This window comes from Lathyrus oleraceus, chromosome 5, assembly GCF_024323335.1.
Source record: "Lathyrus oleraceus cultivar Zhongwan6 chromosome 5, CAAS_Psat_ZW6_1.0, whole genome shotgun sequence".
Lineage (NCBI taxonomy): Eukaryota > Viridiplantae > Streptophyta > Magnoliopsida > Fabales > Fabaceae > Lathyrus > Lathyrus oleraceus.
Window position 1 is genome coordinate 578,480,288 of NC_066583.1, and position 22,998 is coordinate 578,503,285.

The following is a 22,998-nucleotide window of genomic DNA, read 5'->3' on the forward strand; positions in this document are numbered from 1 at the left end:
TGGACACCGGCTGTTCAAATCATCTTACTGGAAACAAGAAATGGTTGGTTGACTTTGACTCTGAAAAGAGGACAAAGATCAGATGTGCTGATGACAAATATCTTAATGCAGAAGGTATGGGAAATGTCAGAGTGATTCTGAACAATGGGAAAACAGCATTGATTCAGAACGTGTGGTATGTACCTGGCATCAGAAGCAATCTGATGAGTGTGGGACAATTAATTGAGAAAGGTTTTTCAGTTACCATGAAGGACAATCTTCTGAAGCTGTATGACTGCAATCAGAAGTTGATTATGGAGTCTGAACAGGGAAGGAATAGAACATTCAAGGTGAATGTCAGAACTGCAGACTCAGAATGTCTTAGTGCAACAAGTGCTGAGAAGGAGAGTGAGTTGTGGCACAGAAGATTTGGTCATTTGAATTTCAGAAGCTTAAAACATCTGAATTCAAAGAAGTTGGTACATAGAATTCCTGCAATTAAGAAGCCTGAAAAGTCATGCAAAGTTTGCATGGAAGGAAAACAACCACGATTGTCATTTGCGTCAGAAACTGCTCCAAGAGCAAAACATGCCTTGGGAGTTGTACATTCTGATGTGTGTGGTCCATTTCCAGTAGCATCGATTGGAGGGAATAAATACTTCGTGTTATTTGTGGATGAATTCACAAGAATTACATGGGTATCCCTTATTAAGTTTAAACACGAGGTGTTTGATGAATTCAAGAAGTTCAGAATGAAGGCTGAGAATCAGAGTGGTCAGAAGTTGAAGATTCTTAGAACTGACGGTGGAGGTGAGTATAACTCCAAAGAGTTCCAGAAGTTCTGTGAGGAGAATGGAATTGAGCATGAGGTCACTGCTCCTTATACCCCTCAACACAATGGTCTTGCTGAAAGAAGAAACCGCACTTTGCTTGATATGGTGAGAAGCATGCTAAAGGAGAAGAAGCTTCCTCAGAAGCTCTGGGGAGAAGCTGTTGCCACCGCAACGTATGTACTCAACCGATGTCCTACGAAGAAGTTGAAGGAAATAGTTCCAATACAGAAGTGGACTGGAGATAAGCAAAGTGTAAGTCATCTGAAGGTGTTTGGTTCTGTTTGCTATAAACATGTTCCAGAAGCCAGAAGACAGAAGCTGGATGATAGAAGCAAAGTGATGATTCTGATAGGGTACCACAGTACAGGTGCATACAAGCTCTATTGTCCAGAAACCAATAAAATTGAATTCAGCAGAGATGTGATTGTGAAGGAATCAGAAGTTTGGAATTGGGATAAGTCTCAATCTGATTCTGATGTTAGAACTTCTGAAGAAAGGTCAGAGTTAAGAATTTCTGAAGTTGGAGTAAACTATGACGTTGATTCTGATTCTGATAGTGATTCTGACTCTGGAGAAGACTCAGAAGATGAAGGTGACTCTGATGACCCAGACTCTGATGGTAATCCAGATTCTGGTGGCAATTCAGACTCTGGAAATATGCCAGACCCTGAAGATGATCAAAGCTCTGGAGGAAGTCAACCATCTGAAGCTAGAAACTCTGAAGCTCAAGACTCTGAACAAGTTCAGAGACCACAAAGAATCAGAAACATCCCCAGAAGATATGCAGAATTTGACATGCTGCAAGACACTGAAGTAAACTCTGAAGGAGAAGTTATTCAGTGTGCCATGTTAGTAGACTCTGAACCCATAAGTACAGAAGAGGCTCTTAAGCAGAAGCTCTGGCTGAAGGCCATGAAAGAAGAACTTGATGCTATAGAGAGAAACAAGACTTGGAAGCTGACAGAACTTCCAAAAGACAAGAAAGCCATCAGCGTCAGATGGGTTTTCAAGGAGAAGTTAAAGTCAGATGGTTCAATTGGCAAACATAAAGCAAGGTTGGTAGCCAGAGGATTTCTACAGAAACCTGGGCTGGATTACTCTGAAGTGTTTGAACCTATAGCAAGACATGAAACAATCAGAATGGTGATTGCAATAGCTGCTAACAGGAATTGGCCCCTGATGCATTTAGATGTAAAATCTGCATTTCTGAACGGTCCATTAGAAGAAGAAGTTTACGTGTCACAACCTCCTGGATTTGTGAAAAAGAATCAGGAAGGGATGGTGTACAGATTATACAAAGCTCTATATGGATTGAAACAAGCGCTCAGAGCTTGGAATCAGAAGATTGATTCAGTTTTCAAGAAGCAAGGCTTTCAGAAATGTGAGATGGAGTACGGTGTCTATGTTCAGCATACTTCTAAAGGAAATATGACTCTGGTATGTTTATATGTTGATGATATACTGCTGACTGGAAGTTCTGAACAGGAGATAGCCAAGTTCAAGAAAGTTCTGATGAATGAATTCGAAATGACTGATCTAGGCAAAATGACATACTTTCTAGGGATGGAATTCAGATACTCTGAGAAAGGTATTATTTTGCATCAGCTCAAGTATGAATTAGAACTTCTGAAGAGATTTGAACTAAAGAATTGTAAAATTGCTGTCACACCTTATGATACAAATCAGAAACTGGATTCTGACTCTAATGGAAAGGATGTGGACACTACAACATTCAAACAGTTGGTTGGTTCTCTGAGGTATTTGTGCAATACCAGACCTGATATTTGCTATTCAGTTGGGATGGTTAGTAGGTTCATGAGTAAACCTAAGTGGTCCCATTACCAAGCTGCTGTCAGGATTCTGAGGTATATCAAGGGAACTCTGAAGTATGGAGTATTATTTCCTTCTGGAAGAAAGGATGAGTCAAAACTTCTGAGTTATTCAGATTCTGATTGGTGTGGAGATAGAGTTGACAGAAGAAGTACGTCTGGGTACTTATTCAAATTTCTGGGAGGTCCCATTTCTTGGTGTTCCAAGAAGCAACCTGTTGTGGCGTTGTCAACTTGTGAAGCTGAATACATTGCAGGTGTTGTTACTGCATGCCAAGCTGTGTGGATTCTGAATCTATTGCAGGATCTGAAGATTAAAGTAAACAAACCTCTGAAGCTGATGATTGACAACAAGTCTGCAATCAATCTTGCCAGAAACCCAGTGTTGCATGGGAGAAGCAAGCACATTGAGACCAAGTATCATTTTCTGAGACATCAAGTTCAGAGGGGAGTGTTAGAAGTTGTACACTGCAGCACTCAGAAACAGTTGGCAGATGTTCTGACGAAAGCTATCAAGACTGATCAATTTCTCAGATTAAGGGATGGAATTGGTGTCACAAGTTTTGATGGAATATGAATTAAGGGATGGTATTAGAAGTAATTCATATTTATTAGTTGTACTATTTTCTTAGCCCCTAAGTTTGTTAGAGGGTATTTTAGTATTTTATCCTATTCTAGTAACCCTAGTTTTAGCTTATAAATAGGGTGGCAATCATTGTAACTTTTATCATGTTTTGTAGCCGTCATTCTCTGAATAGAATATTTCCATTCATCATTTATTCTACCTTTGCACCAACACATGTAAAATCACAAAACTTCAATTTCCTTTAGGAAACAAATTAATCAAAAGGAACAAATTGAAACAATATAATTTTAATGCATATTTATATTAATAAATTTAAATCAATGGTATAAAAAAATACAGTCTACCAATTGAATCCAAGTGAGACGAAAAAATCAAATTCAATTTTGTACTCCACACAAATAAATGCAACAGTTTTATATAAGGATTGTAATTTGAATATATCAATCCTAAATAAAATTCATGAATAGTTTATACCAACGTAGTTAAATCGGGAATAGTTAGTGGTTTAAGATTTAAAGGTTTGACTGTGGTCGGATTGAGGTTGAACCTATAAAAACTAAACACATATAAAATTGTTATATATTAATAACTAATAATACATAATATTTAAAATAAGAAATAAAACATGTCATTTTGATTAAATTTTTTGTATTTACACATAAATTTTTATAGAGCTGTGTTTTTATATAAAAATAAATAATAACTATTGGTTCATCAAGTGATATATGAATCACCAACCGTTTTCAAGTAAAATGTGTTGGAACAAAATTGTTCATATCCCTTGAATTTTGATGATAATAAAGTACATAAAGAACAATTGGTTATACTAACATATGTTCAAGTATATAAGATCATAAGCTTGAAATTCAACTCATAATTGACCCTGATGAAAGCATATGTAGAGAAGATAAAAGACTCAGATTCTGATCCAGATTATGAAGGATCAGAATCTGATGGCTCTGAACGTGGTATCTCAGCTTCTAAAGGATCAGAATCTGAACGTGGTATCTCAACTTTTGGCGACAACTCAGACTCCGAAGACCTCAACTAAAGGTGCTTAGCTTTTGATTCGTACTTTGTCTCCAAAGCAACTCAATCTTGTCAACGTCAAACTTATTGAAAAAGTCAACTAGAATTTCTTAGTGCAAGGCTCAAGAAAAATTAATGTGACCTCTTAAGTCTGCCCCAACATCTTGGTTGTTACCTAGTATGAGAAAGACACGTTGAACAAAGTCATTACGTAATGGATGAAGATCTTAATCAGATTTGTCTTCCAACGTCTCTCTTGGAAATGCTTATCAACAAAGAACACATATGCAAGTTACTTTTCAACGACTCTTTTTCTGCACCTATAAAAAGGAGTTGAAAATTTGAAGTAAGGTTAACCACTCACGAACAATCTAACAAGAATAACTTTGAGTTAAAGTATTTATCTATTTATTGAACAATCTATTAAGATTTCTTATCTTTGTGTATATTAGAAATCTTAAGTGTTAAGAATCTTTGTGGTTGTTGTATCACCTTTATACTTCTGAGTATAGTTTTTATCTATTCAACTAAACCATTTATTTAAAGTAAAGGAAGTATATTTCTAGTTTACTTGAGTAGTGGAAGTCTTTTGCGTGTATGCTTGAGCAGTGAAAGTCTCTTACATGTGTGCTTGAGCAGTGAAAGCCTCTTATCTATGTGCTTGAGAAGAAGTCTTTTGCTAGATTGCTTGGGTAGAGGTCTCTTTCTAGTGTGATTGAGTAGTTGAAACCTCTTGATAGTTTGCTTGAGAAAAGTGTAATCAGTTTGATTATAATGAAAATCTCTTGTTTGATAAGGGGACTAGGCTACTCTCTGTTGGAACAAGATTTGTTCACGCCCTTAAAAGGTTTTGATGATAACAAAGTATTTAAAGAACAATGGGGTTTGCTAATATTTGTTCAAGTTTGTAGGTTATGAAGTCAAACTATATCAAGGTCTCAAGCCTATCAAAAGGCTCAATTGCATAAACAAGTGATTCAGATTGATCAAAGTCTGTAGTTGTTCATCAGCATCTGAAGACAATAGACCATCGACCTAGCTTCTAATGACAACTCAGATTATGAAAGGTTGAAGAGCATCTAATTCGTACATTGTACCAAAGAAGTCTTGTCTTATCAAAGCCCCCGAATTATGGACAGAGTCAACTAGGGCTTCATTTTGCAAGGTTTGAGAAATAAAGATATGACATCTTCAGTCTTCTCTACCTGTTGGTAGATATCTAGTACCTGGAAAGGTATTGAGATCATTGTTGTTATGTTCAAATCCTCCAACGACTATTTTCCTAGCCCTATAAAAGGAAGTTCAATAATATGAAGAAGGTGATGAAGATGATTGGTCAAGTTGATCAATATGGGTTCGTTGACTTTGGTTGAAAACTCTAAATGTGCTAAAGATTCAAATACTATGGAAGCCCTTGAATAAGCTGTCAACAAGAACCACACAACACAAAGAGGATCTAATATAAGCAAGAACACTTATGTATATCTCTTAGCCTGTACAATAGGGTCTTAAGATATCTTATCATTGTTAATCTTGGAAATCTTAAAGACATCAGAATTCGTGTTGTAACTATGCACCACTGATAAGAGTATCAAGTGCATTTATAGTTACTATCCTAAATTGTTGTTTAGAATATGTAAGAAGTCTCTTGCTGAGTGCTCGAGCAAAGAAGTCTCTTATTAAGTGCTTGAGCAAATAAGGTTGAACCTAGGGTTTAAGCATTGAAGTCTCATGCTTGAGGGAAGATCAAGAAGTCTCTTTCTGAATAAATTGAGCATTGAAGTCTCATGCTTTATGCTAGAGAAAGAAGTCTCTTTCTTGATAGATTGAGAATTGAAATCTCATACTTTAGGGTAGAGTAAGATGTCTCTTTTTGGATAGATTGAGCATAAGTTTCTTTCCGTGGGATTGAGCAAGAAGTCCTGAACAGGTTGTTCGAGCAATGAAGTCTCTTGCTTGAGGGTTTGAGAAGAATTATCTTTCTAGTTCAATTAAGAAAATTGTAATTTGTTGATTATAATGAAAATCTCTTATGCTGAGAGGGGACTGGACTACTCTCATTTTGAGAGGAACCATGATATATTATGTGTCTCTTTATTTACTTATACATTCATATTCTGATGTGCAACAAACTCTGAAGTCATACTCTTACTTGGATCAGAATCTGAGCTTGACATCTTAGGTTCTGAACAGGTTTAAGAAAAAGAAGTAAAAAATTTCATATACACAATTCACCCCCCCCCCCCCCTCTTGTGTATATATTTATCACATTCACTCTCAGTTTAGGAGAGGAACCAAGATAACTTTGTGTGTTTCTTTGTTTCTTGCTTCTGAATATTATTCATTCCACGGCTAACAACTTTGTGATCAAATTCTAAAGTTGGTTTATCATAAGTGAAAAAGAATTATCATACACAATTCAACCCCTCTCCCCTTCTTGTGTATTTTTGTCACCTTCAGTTGGCATCAGAGTATTGTCTATACTATAACACTTAACAGTGGTGCAGAAAAGATCATGAGAAAAATACATGATCCACCATGCTTGATGGTCCTGAAATAACTAGTCCCGGTAGTCCTAGCGAGGGTACTCCTCGTGGTAATAATAACCATGATCAAACTACATCTTATATTTCTAGACCACCAACATTCAATGGAAACTCTACTGAGTTTGATTTGTGGAAAAGAAAAGTGTACACCCATATCATAGGGCTTGATAATGATTTATGGGATATTCTTGAAGATGGAATCAATTTTTAAGTTTATGGAGTAGGCATGGTGACTGATAGAAAAAATATCACACCTACTCAGAAAAAGGTTTATAGAAAGCATCATAGAGTGAGGGGTATTTTGGTGAAATCTCTACCTCACTCAGAGTACAAAGAGATCGTTGACAAATCAACTACCAAAACCATCTTTGAATATTTATGTTCCACCTATGAAGGGAATCAACAAGTCAAAGAAGCTAAGGCTAATTTGTTGGTTCAACAATATGAAATGTTTGAGATAGAAAATGTTGAAAGTATTGAAACCATGTTTTCAAGGTTTCAAATACTTGTGTTTGGGCTTCAAGTTCTGAACAAAAGCTATACCACCTCTAATCATGTCAAGAAGATTCTTATGAGTCTTCCTATGAGATACATACCAAAGGTGACAACTATTCAGGAAGCACAAGACCTGAACAAAATCAGTCTTGAAAGTCAGATAAGTAATCTCCAAAGTCATGAGTTAGAACTCAATGGATATGAAGAACCAATTAAGAAATCAAAGTTTATGGCTTTTAAAACTATTGGGAGGTCTGAGAAATCTTCTCAAACTTGGGAGCACAAAGAAGCCACTCATGATGAAGCTTCTGATGAAGACTCTTATGATGATGAAATGGAATTCATCATAAAAAGATTTCAGGATCTTGCCAACAAAAATAGGAGGTTCTCTGGTAAAAAAATATGGTTTCAAAGGAACAAGCTCCAGAATAAACAAGGATAATCATAAAGGTTGCTTCAACTGTCAGAAGCCTAATCATTTCATGGATGATTGTCCCCGTCTTCAGAAGGATCTGTAGCGGTAAATTCATGACCATCAAGCTATGGATAAGCTAGACGTCAACAAAACCAAAGTCGCCACTGCGCTTTTATTGTTTCCAAGGGAAAAGGGAAAAGTACGAACAAAACCCAAAAGATAAGAAGTTTTCAAATCAAAACTAATTAAATGCCAGAGATTACAGATAAGGGGGTTGGTTACACAGAGGGAAGGTGTTAGCACCCAAAGTGTCCTAGGTACTCCTAGGGAGCCCTTTTTTGTGTGCATATTTGTTTTTGTACAAATGATGTTTGTAATAAATAGAATGGAGGGATGAGAAAAGAATTCATTAATTATATTTTTGTGTTTGACAAGACCTTCAGACTTGTGCCTACGTACCAACATAAAAATGAGGGATCAAAACCTCGTAGTTCGTGGTAACAATTTCAAAGTGAGTGCATTGCTTTTAACAAAAGTTTAAGTTTAACAAAGGCACAAAAGGCCTAAAAAGGTTTGAATGAGTGTTAGTTCTTTTTGGATTTTGAAAATTTAAGTCAAGTATAGTTAGGTTTATTTGCAAGTTTGATTAAGAAAATAAGTTTGAAAATTAAATGGCATAAGGCCAAAGTTTCTAATTTGCAATATGGTCCAAAACCATCCTATTCAACAATCAAAACCCATGGTGGAGTCTCCTAAACCATCCATCGTTATTCAGATTCAAGAAACAACCATGAATTTACCTAATTTTGATGGTGATTCCACTGATGTTCAGAAACATCTAACATACTTTTCTGCTTCTAAATAACAAATACCTCTGAACATCATGCTTGAACCATCCATAGATATTTCTAGTGGGAAATCTTCTTCTAGATCCAATTCAAAAATTGATGAAGTTGAGTTTAATGCTCGTCTTGGCCTCAAAACTGTGACTATTTCACCTGTCTTTATTAGACCTATCCAAGTCATCCCTATTCAAACTTTCTCTCCTCAAGAATTAGCAACTAACCAAGCATATTCTGCTTCAGAACAAAATAATTTTATTTATTCAAGATGAAGCTGAACATGTAACCCTTATCCAACCAAAAACTGTATATCCACCAAAAACTCAACCATCAACTGAAATTACACCTCAAAGAGAACCTAGTCATGTTCAGACTCAATTCTAAGTTCAAGTTGCATCTGAACCCCAGATTGTGACTAAACAAACTACATCTGAACCTCGAATTAAAATTGAACAAGTCTCTTTTGACCTACTTCTTCCATAAACTTATATAAGCCTAACTATCCAAGAAAACCAACCTTTTGGCCATTTACAAACTGAAATTCCACCTCTTCCACCCGTTATCTAAGCCAATCTGGAAGAAATTAAAACTAGTTTTCTTGATAAAGTGTAGAATTTGGTTGATGAGAGAACCATTTCTTCTAACCTAGTAGCTTATGCTGCTAAGTGGGATTACCTCACAACCTCTATAGTATCAGTCTTTCAGGATCTGAAGGATGTCTCTTCAGAGTCTGTTACCTCAACCAGTAAGAGACGAAAGCTTTTGGAGGCAAAGTTGGCCTCTGTTACTGCTAATCAAGAAGCCATGGCCATCTAGTAGGCATGGATGGATGATAGAATGAAGGATATGAATGTTAGACAAGATATCATGGATACTAATCTGAAAGCTACTTTGGAGCTTCTGAAGAAACCCTAGGCTTAGGATTTAAAACATGTCTTATCTTTTATCTCCTTAACTGATTTTGTTTAAATGATATTTTTTTTAAATCATTTGTTATGCTTTCTGTTTTATTTGCTTATGTGTTTTATACTTTGAGCTATACTTATTGGGAGTATTTATATCTTTTGGTCAAATTAAAAACAATTATTTTTCCCTATTTTTACTTTGGGGTTAATTAGCTGGAATCATTTTGAAACTTCTCTGACGTTGGATCATTCAAAAGGAATCAATAGACCTTAAAGAGTATCGTTGCAAAAATAGAAAGTGATTAATATTTCATTAAGTCTGGAAAGAGATTACAAGATGATTGTTCTACAATATTTTACCTAAATCATCGTTATATCCTCGAGCAGTGAAAGCAGTTTCCCAATATATATCTGGCTCTTCATCTTCATCATAGTTAAAGTAGATGATCTTCTTTGGAACCTTCTTTTTCTTCTTCATGAGTTTCTTCTTCTTCTTTGAAGTCTTTCTCACCTTGAGTGCCTCCTTAAAAGTATTTGACCTAGAAGGCTGAGCTTCTTCGCTTCTCATTAGATGGTGCTCCATGGTGGTGTTAGTCTCCTTCACAGAAGAGGCAAGCACTTTGGTACCTTTAAAAGGAGTGCTCATGTTGAGAAAGAGTTGGATGAAGCTGTGGGATTTTAACCTATGGGTTCATGCTTTTATAGAAGATCTTGAGTGTTTCTTACGTTTCTTATGGAAGTTTAATCACCTACGCTCTTTAATGATACTCTAGGTCTTCTACCTCTTCATTTCAATGATTACTTCTAATGTTTCCTATTTGTGGATGCTGAAAGACGTATGTCTGACCGTCTTGAGAAGCGAAGAAAGTTTTTCAACCGATCTAGCCATTTATCTTTCTTTTGAAAAATGTGATTTATTTTTTGGGAAGTGCAAAAGTTGTTTTTATTTATAATTATCATAATTTAAATTTTCCCACATATTTTTCCTCATTTCTTCTCTCTCTCTCTCTCTCTCTCTCTCTCTCTCTCTATCTATCTATCTATCTATCTATCTATCTATCTATCTATCTCTCTCTCTCTCTCTCTCTCTCTCTCTCTCTCTCTATTTTTATTAACTTTTTTTATGACAAAAAAGGGAGAAAATCATGGGAGTATTTAAAGAGGATAAAAGTATTTTTGAATTCTTTTATATATGCTTAAACCCATATTATTTTTGGTTTTATCTGAAGATTATTTTCTTATGTTATCAAGATAAGTTCAATTAACTTGGATAGGACTTAGGAGGAGATTACAAAACTAAACTTTTGAACTATTAGACTCAGTGGGAGCTTACAAACCTCAGACTCTGATTTGTCAAGTTAGTTAAATTGGACAACCATTATTCTTAAATACCTTTGTTTGTCATCATCAAAAAGGGGATATTGATGGAACAAAATTGTTCATATCCCTTGAGTTTTGATGATAACAAAGTACTTAAAGAACAAAGGGATTAGTATGATATCACCTGTTGGTTTCAAACTTCTTGCCAAAGAACACGGATTTGATTTCCTTGGATATTGATGAAAAAAAAAATTTTTGCTTCTCAACTCAGACCTGAAGATTTACCGCCCTCAAGTTATGTTTGAATACCTTAAAATGACTCTCACTTCATTTAAAGAGGGAAAGTCAAGCTTCGCTCCTTATGGAAGGGTTCTTTCTAAACTCTTCATTCAACAAGGAGTTGAGATAACTATGACTGAGGTTAAAATACAAGTCTGGAGAAATAAGTTGAAGCTTACATAAGCTTTGAAAGTTGATGATCCATTTAAGGTCAAGGTGGTCTTTGTGAATGGATCTTAGTCTTAGTTGTTTTATGTTTTTTTATCTTTTTCGTATCTTAACTATGTAATTCATTTGTTCATGTTAATAAAAGGTTTCTTTTGTGCATTTGTTATCCTATTTTTTTTCTTGAGCATAAACCATAACTGAAGGATTTTAAAGGCAGATTTTCTGACTACTAAAGAGAAAGGAAAACTTTATTTATCATGGATATCACAAGATATGTTTCTAAACACTATTATGTAGGTTTTTAGTCCTGATCTTATGATCCCTTGTAAGTCTCCAGAAAAATCTTGCAATCTTTATCCCTTTGAGAGTCTCGATAAGTTTTCCAATTTGCATCCTACTCTTCTTTATCTGCTTGAACCTTACTCTTCTCGGGAACTTCAGCAGATGCTCCTTCATCCTGTGCTTGTGTGGTCTTCATTTTTCTTCTATCTTTTTCTTCTTCTACTCTCTAGCCTCTTTTCTCATCAAATTATGATAATCTTTGTTAAAATCTCGCTTATCTGCTTTGAAAGTTATTTTCTTACCCATTCCTGTGGTTTCTTTTAGCTGTGTGTTTTACTGTTGTGCTCCACATCTGGTTTTATAGAGTCTGGATAGAATCTCTTTTATCTTAAAGATTGTGTTCCTTGAGTCTTGTGTCTATGAACTTACTGGTTCTTGGAATCTATGTAGTCATAATTTATCTTTGATCATCTTGATAGTTGTGGTTCGTATGCTTATTTGTCATCAGTATGTGCATTTAAACTGTTTTAGAAATTTATTTTATCTTTCTCAGTTTTATGGTTCTTCTCTTTATTTCTTAAACCTTTTTTATAATGATAAAGGGGGAGAAAATGCATAGAATATTTAAGAAGAGAATAAAGCATCAGAACTTGAACAAAGTGGTTTCTGCCAAAACAGCTTCTGATTTATAAGCTTTATGTTACTTTTATTTTTGAGTAACTTATTTTATTGAGCTTAAATGACAAATTTTAATTTAACAAAGACATGGATTTAACGAAAAGCTTACGAACCTTATCTTAATAAATTATCAAGGCTAAAGGAAGAGCTTACAAACCTCAACCTAAAGTCCTAAACACAGGGGAAACTTACAAACCTCAGACTCTGATGTTAGACTTTGTTGATTAAAATTATAGGATTAAATTAACATAGATAAGGAGTTTAGAGCTCACAAACCTCGTCTTAATGGACTATTAGACTTAGGGGGAGCTTACAAACCTCATCTTAAGTGTCTGACTTTGAGGGAGCTTACAAACCTCAGCCTATGATGTTAGACTTTGTTAATTAAATCATTAACCATTGTTCTTAAATACATTTGTTTGTCATCGTCATGAAGTGGGAGATTGTTAGAACAAGATTTGTTTAAGCTCCTAAAAGGTTTTGATGATAACAAAGTATTTAAAGAACAATAGGGTTTACTAATGGTTATTCTACTGTGCAAGACCAAAAGACATTAACCTTGATATTAATCAATTTAATCACTAAGAATAACCACTAAAGGAAGCAAAGTTGTTATGAATCTGAAGGGTCATAACCAAGCTTCCAGACTCTGATGAGTCTACTCAAGTCTTTCAGATGTTGAACCTAAGCTTACATGGAATACAAAGATCAATAAAGCTCTGAAGACTGGAATTATTTGAAGCAAGCAATCACAGTCACAAGGAATGACCCTGCAACTTTTGAATATGCTTAATCAACATTTCTGAAGGATCTGCTTTAAAGGAATTTTTGTCTACATCAAGTTATCCACTCTGCAAGTGTTTATCCATACTAGTTTTGATCAAGATTTTGATGAAGACAACCTCAAAACCATTGAACTCTAGATAGACTCTGAAGTCTCACTCCAATCAGGTTCTGAAGACATACTTCAACTTCTGATCAAGATTTAACTAATTCTATAAAAAGCATTTAATCAAGAAGTTAAGTATAAGGATAACAATGACTCTGAACAAGCTTCAACAAACGTCTACAATAAGATTTCAAGTATGAAGTTATCCAAAGAATATCACGTGAAAATGTTACACTACTTTATATCTAATCAGCATAAAGCAATTTTGTTAGGATCTTATCTCTCCAACTGCTCTGAACTCTACTTTACTTCTCCCAACGTCTTTATGCTAGCTGAGTTTTGGCTCACTCTACTGTACAACGGCTAAAGACCTTCAACGGCTACTTGTACCTTTGGTAGTTTCAATCTTCAACGGATTTGTTCTCAGAATCTATTTATAGATGAAGATTGAAAACATTTAAAGAGTCGGTTCTGACCAAGATGAATGTGAGTTGAAGAATACGTAACTTTGTTCACAAAGATGTGATATCAGTTCAAAATATAGGTTGAGAGAGAGAGACTGCATTTATTTATAAAACACATATCTAAGAAACACACACTAAATAGAAAATATAACCACAAGGGTTAAGTGTGTGAGAGTAAAGTGAAAATGATCAAGGAAGATCATCAGAACAGAAAGGCATAACCAGAGGAAATTTGTGCAAGGAGATAAGAAGAATGACCACTTCATTCTTCCACAATCAGGAGTAAAAAACTCATATTCTGCTCAAGAGTGTAAACCTTTGTGTATTTTCTTATCCAAGAAGCACTCACATGAACACAAGGTTAATACCAGGCTCTTTTGGTTAAGAGAATCTGAAGACTCTAGTTGATGTGCTCAAAGTAAGTCTCTTTCTGATTATATTGAGCAAACAAGTCTCTTGTTAGGTGTTTGAGCATTAAATTCCTAATTTGATTAATTAGGAAAATAAGTCTATTTCTATATGATTGAGTAAAACTCCTTAACATGAGCTTAAGGTAGGAAAGTCCTAAACATGTGCTTTAGGCAAGAAAGTCTTGAGTTGGTTTGCTTGAGCAAGGAAATCTCGATTAAGGTGATTGATCATTGAAGTCTCATGCCTGCGGGCAGAGAAGGAAGTCTCGGTCAGGGTGACTGAGCAAAAAGTCCTTAACATGTTCTTAAGGAAAGGAAGTTCTAAACAGGATGTTTAGGCAAGGAAGTCTCGATTAGGTGTGATTGAGAAGGAAGTTTTGAGTTGTTGGCTTAAGCAATTGTAATCAGTATAGTTATAGTTAAAAGCTCTTGTGTTGCAAGGGGGTTGGACTACTCTCAGTTTGAGATGAACAAGGATATATTGTGTGTCTATTTATTTACTTCTGCATTTATATTCTGATGTGAAAACAAACTATGAAGTCATACTCAGTTCTGATTCAACCTCTTACTCGTATCATAATCTGAGCTTGAAACCTTAGGTTCTGAAACAGAGTTGAAGAAAAAAGAAGTAAAGTTCTCATTGTGGATACTCACTCTGGTATCAGACTCTGAACGTGGTTCAGAATCTGATGTTCCTAAAATCAGAAGTGAAGAGAGATTTTTTAGGCATACACAATTCAACCTCGATTGTTTGGATACGAGTTTCCTAACACAGCCATTCGAGCAATCGTTATCCACCCAAAAACCATCAACCACATTCAAACCTTTTACCTTTTGGATCCAAACCTCAAACCCTTTTCATAAACTAAATATGCTTCATCCATTCCGGGATGATGTAAACAAAGTTTTGTTCCTACCATGCACAAGAAGCTAGAATGCTTTCCGCTCGAATGCGACGAAAACACAAATATGTGAGAATTTGAATTATGCTATCCATTCTGATTTGATGTCAATGTTCACTTCTCCATGTTTTGGGTAGCAAGTAATATTTTCCGTTTGAATGCGACTAAGTACCTTTCGTTAAAATCAACCAACAAACAAACATTTTCTACCCAGAACTACGTAGCCTTGAGTTCCCCACCGCACCCAGAGATACGTAGGAACAAGACCCGTAATCTTGTCAGGAACATTAATAAAAAACCTTTTTGCGACCCCTTTTATTTTCTCTTTACACTTTTGATCATTAAAAAAAAACAAATAACATAAGCTAACATTTCAATCGCAAATCTAACTAAATGGTTCATGTTGAGTACAACGGATGTGAGGGGTGCTAATACCTTCCCCTCGCATAATCGACTCCCGAATCCAAATTTGGTTGCGACAACCATTTTCTTTTTCTTTTAAGGGTTTTATCGATATTATCCCTTTCCTTTTTGGAATAAATAAAGTTCATTGGCGACTCTGTTATCTCGAGCGTGCGAGCGCTCGTGGTCATTTTTCGCGTCGCGATACATAGTGTGTGAGGTAAGTTTTTCTCCTTTAACATCCTCTTTTCCATGTCAAGCAAAGTCACATTCCTCCTTTCAACAAGACCATTATGTTATGGTGTATATGGAGCAGACGCCTCATGTTCAATCCCATGGTCTTCACAAAATTCTTTGAACTCATTAGAGTTGAATTCTCCTCCACCATCAGTTCTAAATATCTTCAATTTCTGACCACTTTGTTTCTCAACATTCACCTTGAACTTTTTAAATTCAGCAAACACTTTATGCTTGAATTTAATTAATGTTACCCACATCATCCTTGTGAATTCATCCACAAATGACGTGAAGTACTTATTTCTACTAAGTGAAGGTACCCCAAAGGATCCACATACAGCAGAATGTAGCACTCTCAAGGCATGAGTGGCTCTAGGAGATAGTTTATATGAGAATGGAAGGCTTGATTGCTACCTCTCATACACACATCACATGATCTCTCTGGTGTCACAGTTCTAGGAATTCCCTGCACTAGATTCTTGGAGTTCAAATGGCCCAAACTTCTAAAGTTCAAATGCCATAGTCTCTTGTGTCACAATGCATTTTCTTTCTCTATATCAATTGCACTAAGACATTGTGTCTCTATTGTTTCAACATTCATCTTGAATGTTTTATTTTTCTCCAAAACATACTGCATAATCAGCTTTTTCTCATAGTTATATAACTTCAACAAATTGTCTTCCATGGTCACTGAATATCCTTTCTCTAACAACTGATCTACACTCATCAGATTTCTTTTCATGCTAGGCACATACCACACATTTTCAATCAGGAGGATTATACCATCCTTCATCTTCACCAAGACATTTCTCATTTCTTTAGCAGTTAAGTACTCATCAGTAACACATTTGATTCTCGTCCTTTTGTTGTAATTAAAATTGATCAACCATTGTTTATTTTCAGTTATGTGATTGGAGCAGCCTATGTCCATATACCATCAGTCTACTACTGTTCCACCATCATTTGAAGTCACCATCAATAACACAAGTTCCTCCTCTAAGTCACCTTAAGCTATATAAGCTTCCTCTTTCTTATTCTCCTTGTTTGACCAACAATCAGCAGCAAAATGACCAAACCTATTACGATTGTAGCATTGAATTTTCCTTTTATCAAATTTCCCCCTCCCCCTCCCCATTTGATAATTCTTATATTTCTTTCCACCTTGATCGGAGATTTCTGCCCTTTCAGCCTTATTATCAATATTTTTCTTATTTTTCTTCTCTAGCTATGTTTATTTCTTGTTCTTCCACTTATCATTCTTCCAATTAAGCTCATCATTATTTTTTTCTTAACGATTTGAGTCGTAAGAGTTTGTTTTGTTTCTCTTTCAGAATTTCTCTCAGTCAATCGTAATTCGTATGCCTCCAAGCTACTTTGTAATTCCTCAATTCTTATAATGCTAATGTCCTTTGAATGTTATATCGCTACAACTATGTAATCAAATAGAGGAGTAAATCATCTTAGTATCTTTTCAATAATCACTTGTTTTGAGAACGTATCTCCATAAGTCTTCATCTCAGTCGCACTGCAATCACTCGTGAGATGTAATCAGATGCTTTCTCATTGTTTTTCATGTTCATATTTTTGTATTGTTTGCGCAGGGACTGCAATTTCACCTTCTTCACTTATGCATCACCATCATAGCAACGAACAAGTATGTCTCACGACCGCCTTTGTCGTCGTCGAATCGCCAATCTTCTCAAACTCCTTTGTGCCTACACACTAATGAATGCAAAATAGTGCTTTTTGATCCTTCTTCCTCGTCTCGCGATGCGCGTTTCTTTGAACTTTCGTTGCATTGTCAGCCACCGGTGTATAGTCGTCGTTGACAAGCTCAAGCACATCTTGAGCACCAAACAGTACACACATCTGGATCGACCGTCAATTCCAGTTCTGGATCGACCGTCAATTCCAGTTCTTCCCATCAAATACTGGCAACTTACCGTCAATTCCAGTTCTGGATCGACCGTCAATTCCAGTTCTTCCCATCAAATACTGGCAACTTTGTGTTCAAATCATCGTTCCCTCCATTCATCTTCTTTCTGTGTGCAAATCACTCGATTCTCACCAACGCTCGTGTTTACCCTACCTTAAAAATAAATAAATAAAAACATGATTCTCTTCGCTTTCGCACTTCAATTTTGTCTGAATCGAAGAAACAAAATCACACACACCTCTCATACACTTGTGTTTCCGTAGATCAAAAACTGAAGCCCATGATACCAATCTGTTCGAGCTAATTGTGAGACTTCATTGATGCACACCCAGTTCAAGAGAAAAGATGAAGTGGTTTTGCAAGAAAAGAAAGATAACCCTTGCATTAATTTCTAACTGAATTACAAGTTCTGATATATACAATTAACCAACCTTAACTGTCTAAATGAAACTCAAATGCAAATCAATGCTTGACAGTAATTATTCTAAGTAATTATTCTAAGTGACACAGTAAATGAGAGTATGAATTACTACCAATAGAATGGAGTAATTCACTTTAATTTTGGCTGGGAACATATCCATCTTCAAAACTGAAAAACACAAACCTACCACTGCCGCAAATTCGGTGCACCCTTCATAGCATACTAACAAAAGCAACCACCATGATACAAGTTATTTTTCTAATCATTTCATATTCCAATATACACAATTCAGGAGTGGCGAAATTAGTATATCCATCGTTATAAATCCACCGCACAAAGGGGAACTTCACAACCTCAAAATGACATAAAAATGATGCATTTCACTTTGATCCAATAACTAGAGAGATTACAAATAATAACATATCCTAAAACCAGTGTGGATCTTTTTCAAATTAAAAATTCATCTGCATTAACCTTCTTCTCCAAACTCCTTTGTGAATCTCTCATGAACCTCAAGGTCACTTTTGCTTACTGTAGGCCTTTGTCTTGCCAGAACCTTTTCAAAATCAGTTCTCGTGATAGGAGGTGGAAGAATCTGCATAAGTTTTAAGGCGGTAAGTATTTCCTCCTCTTCACTTAAAGACATGTATAATAAAAATCCAGTCCAAAAACATCACAACTCTATTTCTCCAATTCTAATTTCTAAAAAAATCCAACTGCCATCAAAATCTTAGAATCTTGAATACCTTAGAAGCAAGTCCTTTTGTGGCAAGATCCTGCATTGTAGTTTGAACTGCGCCCTGTTGCTTTGGTCCACATGGGATCCACATACCCTCAGGACTCTTAAAGAAGAACATAGCATCTTGGGTTTTGCGAACAGGTTCAAATAAAACATCCTTCACCTGAATAAGAGATCAAAAAGCTTTCTAAAAAATATTCATCCAACTGAAAGATTATTGAAATCGGCTATTTCATATTAGAAGTTAAAAACTTACACAGACAGCTATATCTGAACCTGAAAATCCCCCTGTCCTGCTACCCAAATACTCAAAATCACTTTCAGTCAAATTATGAGGAGTATCTCCAAGATGCACCTGCTCAATTAATCACACCCAAAACAAAACCCAGTAAAACAATTTGCTAGGTTTATATATCTCAATAAAATTCAGCATTCAATAATCATGGATATTGCCCATGCCTTGAACATGTGTTGGCGAGCCTTCAATTCTGGTAGTGGAATATATATACGCTTATCAAAACGACGCCTTATTGCCTGCAAATACATATTGATTAGTGAAAATAACTGTCTATTCACTCTGTATGGGATGATAAAAGCGGAATTATTTTTGTCTCACCTGGTCTAAAGCATAAGGTGTATTTGTTGCTGCAAGAACAAGAACTTTCTGGTCATTGTTTCCTACACCCTATAAAGTAAAACAAGTAAACTACATTAAATAGAGAAAAATGCAAAAGAGAGAACATAAACCAAAAATGTTAGAAGCTACAATTACACTAAAAACATAAAGGTAAATCAAAGCAAACACACCAGACCCAAATGTAAGAGAGGTATCCAGATCTACCATGGATGTCAATATTAGCTCCCATGGCTTAGAATTGTTTTGAAACCAATAAAACCATGAGTTGACCAGAATATGCTGACAAAGGAAACCATGCAACTAATGATAGTTCAAGTGTTGCAGATATTGCACACTCAAACATGAGTTGACCCAATGTACTACTCCCTCTGTCCCTTTTTATAGGCACCTCTTACTTTTTTTACATATTTTAAGAAAAGTAGTTGGTTATAATTTAATGTTTCTGCTTTGGAAGTAAATCATCCTGAAATAGTACCCTTAGTATATATTAGTATGCGTAACTTAAACTTTCCACATTCCAAGATAAATCAGTACTTGATAAAGGGTATGTTTGGAAAAATAATAACAAATGCACCTAGTAAATTGTATATGAGCTTATATTTAGAGACAAAATTTCTTAGAGGGCTTATAATTAGATACGAATGGAGTAGTATTAATTACTCTTATTTTTTCAATTGTACCATCTAATTAATTACTTCCAAAACATGGTATTCCATTTTGTGTTTATGATAGTGGGAAACACCATTAGTTAATAAGGATAATGTGGTAAAATTACTATTCTCTTCCTTCTATTTATAGTCATTTCTTAATAGGAGTATGTATGAAATGAGCAAAAGTGACACTCTTTGTGAAACAGAGGGAGTAATAAGAAGCACCAGGGCCAGCATGAAAGAGCCCAATCTTATTGCAATATTCAACTATTATGTTCTGCCTTCTCATAAGATACAACAACCAAGCCTTATCACACTAAGTGGAGTCGGCTTGGTTGTTGTAAGATTGGAAATTTATTGTTTGATATGAAGGCTTAGTTTGTTTTTGTAATGAAATTTTTAAGGTTGAGGCTTATTTTTGTAATGAAATTTTTAAGGTTGAGACTTTTACCACGTATTATACTATATAAATGAGACCATGCTGCGCATAACCTACTAAATTGATTACTATGCTTATCAGTTATCAACATATCCTCACCATACAACTATTACCTGCATCTGCACCAGAAGTTCTGTTTTGATTCGTCTTGAAGCTTCACTCTCATTGCCTTCTCCACGCTGGCCACATAGGGAATCTATTTCATCAATAAATATGATAGAGGGGGCACTTTCTCGTGCCATTTGGAAAAGGTTTGAAACCAATTTTTCACTTTCACCCATCCACTTTGAAACAAGATCTGATGAAGAAATACTGGTGAAGAATTTAAATCAAAAGTTAAATGCTTGCAAGAATATGCCCACTTATGGACTTAATTGACCAGAATACTAAAGATCTCTTTTAATAGATCAAATGTATCTCAAACTCTTGTGATTTTTTAGATGAATAAGGTACAGAAAATTAAAAGATGGATTTTAAGATCGTTAAAATGATGGACATATCATTTTCTAAATGCTACTCAATTAGCAATTATCAACAACCCAGAGCAATATATATATCATAAATCTTCACATTTTTAGCATTGGATTTACAAAGAAGCTACATCATATTCATTTCAACTCCTTTCATCTTTATCATATGATCTTGTCCATGTATATAATAAAAAAATGATATAAAATTTTCAACTTGTGAATATGATTTCAACAATTTGGTAAGTTCCAACATGGAGATTTCTTGATCTCAACAAAATTTATATTACCTGAAAAATGTTGAATCAGCCTCAGTTGCAACTGCCTTGGCTAAATATGATTTACCAGTTCCAGGAGGTCCGTACAACAAAAATGCTCTCCATGGTCGTCTTTTACCTAAAAGAGACCATAGGAAAACATAGTAAGCATTTAATGAAATTCCACATAAATATACATTCAATAATGTATACATCACATTCTGTTAATATATCATCAAAGTTTTCAGCTCCCAATATAAATCTTGTTTTCGCCTTATTTTACTGTATTCAATGCTGTTTTTGTCCAGGAAACACTCATTACATTTCATGTTTTCAAAGTTTTGGAAAGCTTTGTGGAGCTCTCCATACAAAACAAAACACTGAAAACATGAAGCAAAGTGAAAAACAATTGCCATTTTTGCAAATAAAATTGAAATAGAAAACAAAATCAGAAAGTTAAAATGAAAATCAAACAGGCCCTACATTACTAGTTAAAATAATCGAAGTCAATAGCCAAAGTAACAAACTAGCCAACTTTCAACTGCAAAAATCTCATCTTTGCATATCAAAGTTGATATGTTGATCATGTTCAATCCTTGGTATCCACAATTCCACATCCTATCATATTCTATCACCTCCCCCAACAAGACATAAACAAAATCATTCTAGCTCAGTATGCATAATTATTCTCAATTATCTAAACTTAGTGACTAGAATAGAAACTAATATTGAGAATTCAACAAGACATATCTAGCACATACACTTCACATTGAAAGTGTGTCAGGTGCCTTGCCACACCCACAAAACAGAAACCTGTCTATAGCTACATTCTATTACTTCAATTTTCTTAAATATCTACTAGTGTCCAGATGTCAGTGTCACTATCGTGTCAGGTGTATGTGTCTAACAATACAACAACAATAATTAACCAACCAGTAAAAAATTGAGGGAACTTGACAGGCAAGATAACAGCTTCCTGCAAAGCCTGTTTAGCACTCTCCAACCCAGCAACATCATTCCACTTCACATTAGGTTTCTCCCTAATAATCGCCGAATTCAATCCAGCCCTAAGCTTCGCCTGCTCCGGATCTTCTCCATCCCCTCCACCTTCACCATCTTTACCACCATCCTTAGCCTTACTCTTGGGCCTCGTAGCAACAGCAGCATCGCCATTAGAAGCTGGACCTGGCCCACCATCATCAAGCACAGCCCTGATCTCCTCAGCACGACGCAAATACTCAGTGAATTTCTGCGTAATAGCTTCTCTGATTTTAGGGTTCTTCTCGTACTTCAAATGAGTCTTGAAATACTCCAAAGCGTTCATATATAAAGGAAACGCTTTCGCATAGTTACCAGCATTATCTTCATGAACGGCTTGTTTCACGTACTCTATCGCCTGTTCCTTGAAATTGCTATACATATTTTTTTTACCAATTTAACATATATGTATGATAATTGAAAATTGAAAATTGAAATCGAGAATTGGTGTATGAAGGAAAAGGCGAAACCGTAGAGAAGAAGCACGATCGTGTTTGTGGATTGGAAAGGTGGGGGTGATAAGGATCTGATCGGAAACGCGGAGAAGAAGAAGAAAAGGGGAATGGAGGAAGGGGCTGAGCCTGAATGCTTTGGTTTTGTTGTGAAAAGCGCGTTTCAATTAAGTTGTGCGAAACTTTGTGTCCTTAACATATGCTACTACTGCGTCTTTGATTTTACTTTTCTTTTTTTATTTCTTAATATATATATATATATATATATATAGATATTCTTCGAATTATCTATTAAACTGAAATGTTATTTTTCACTTACAGGAAGACTCAACAAAACATTGTACAACATGTCTCGTCGATTTTGCAACGAAAATGATGAGATTTAGACATAAAATTTTGCATGATGTCAAATAAAAAATATATAAGTGTTGAATGTTAGTTGACTTGTATGTCTATTTTTCCCGGATGTCAA

The 22,998-nt window shown here is 35.3% G+C and overlaps 1 protein-coding gene across 1 annotated transcript; it reads right to left on the minus strand.

Moving 5' to 3' along the window:
- Positions 1 to 18,088: 18,088 nt before the first annotated feature.
- On the minus strand, positions 18,089 to 22,737 carry LOC127086611 (protein SUPPRESSOR OF K(+) TRANSPORT GROWTH DEFECT 1). Its single transcript, XM_051027393.1, has 8 exons — positions 21,970 to 22,737; positions 21,070 to 21,175; positions 20,426 to 20,624; positions 19,203 to 19,271; positions 19,046 to 19,120; positions 18,843 to 18,941; positions 18,594 to 18,749; positions 18,089 to 18,442 (listed from the first exon to the last, which is right to left on the minus strand). Exons 1-8 carry the CDS (start codon positions 22,454 to 22,456, stop codon positions 18,317 to 18,319), a joined length of 1,317 nt encoding a protein of 438 aa, XP_050883350.1. The 5' UTR covers positions 22,457 to 22,737; the 3' UTR covers positions 18,089 to 18,316.
- Positions 22,738 to 22,998: the final 261 nt, after the last annotated feature.

Bases quoted from the DNA above. Each gene is read 5' to 3' on its own strand.
- LOC127086611 (XM_051027393.1), bottom strand. From the start codon at position 22,456: ATGTATAGCAATTTCAAGGAACAGGCGATAGAGTACGTGAAACAAGCC. The intron at 19,121-19,202 runs GTGAGACAAAAA...ATGTATTTGCAG, and splicing joins CACCTTATGCTTTAGACCAG to GCAATAAGGCGTCGTTTTGA. The intron at 18,750-18,842 runs GTAAGTTTTTAA...TCTCTTATTCAG, and splicing joins GTTCAGATATAGCTGTCTGT to GTGAAGGATGTTTTATTTGA.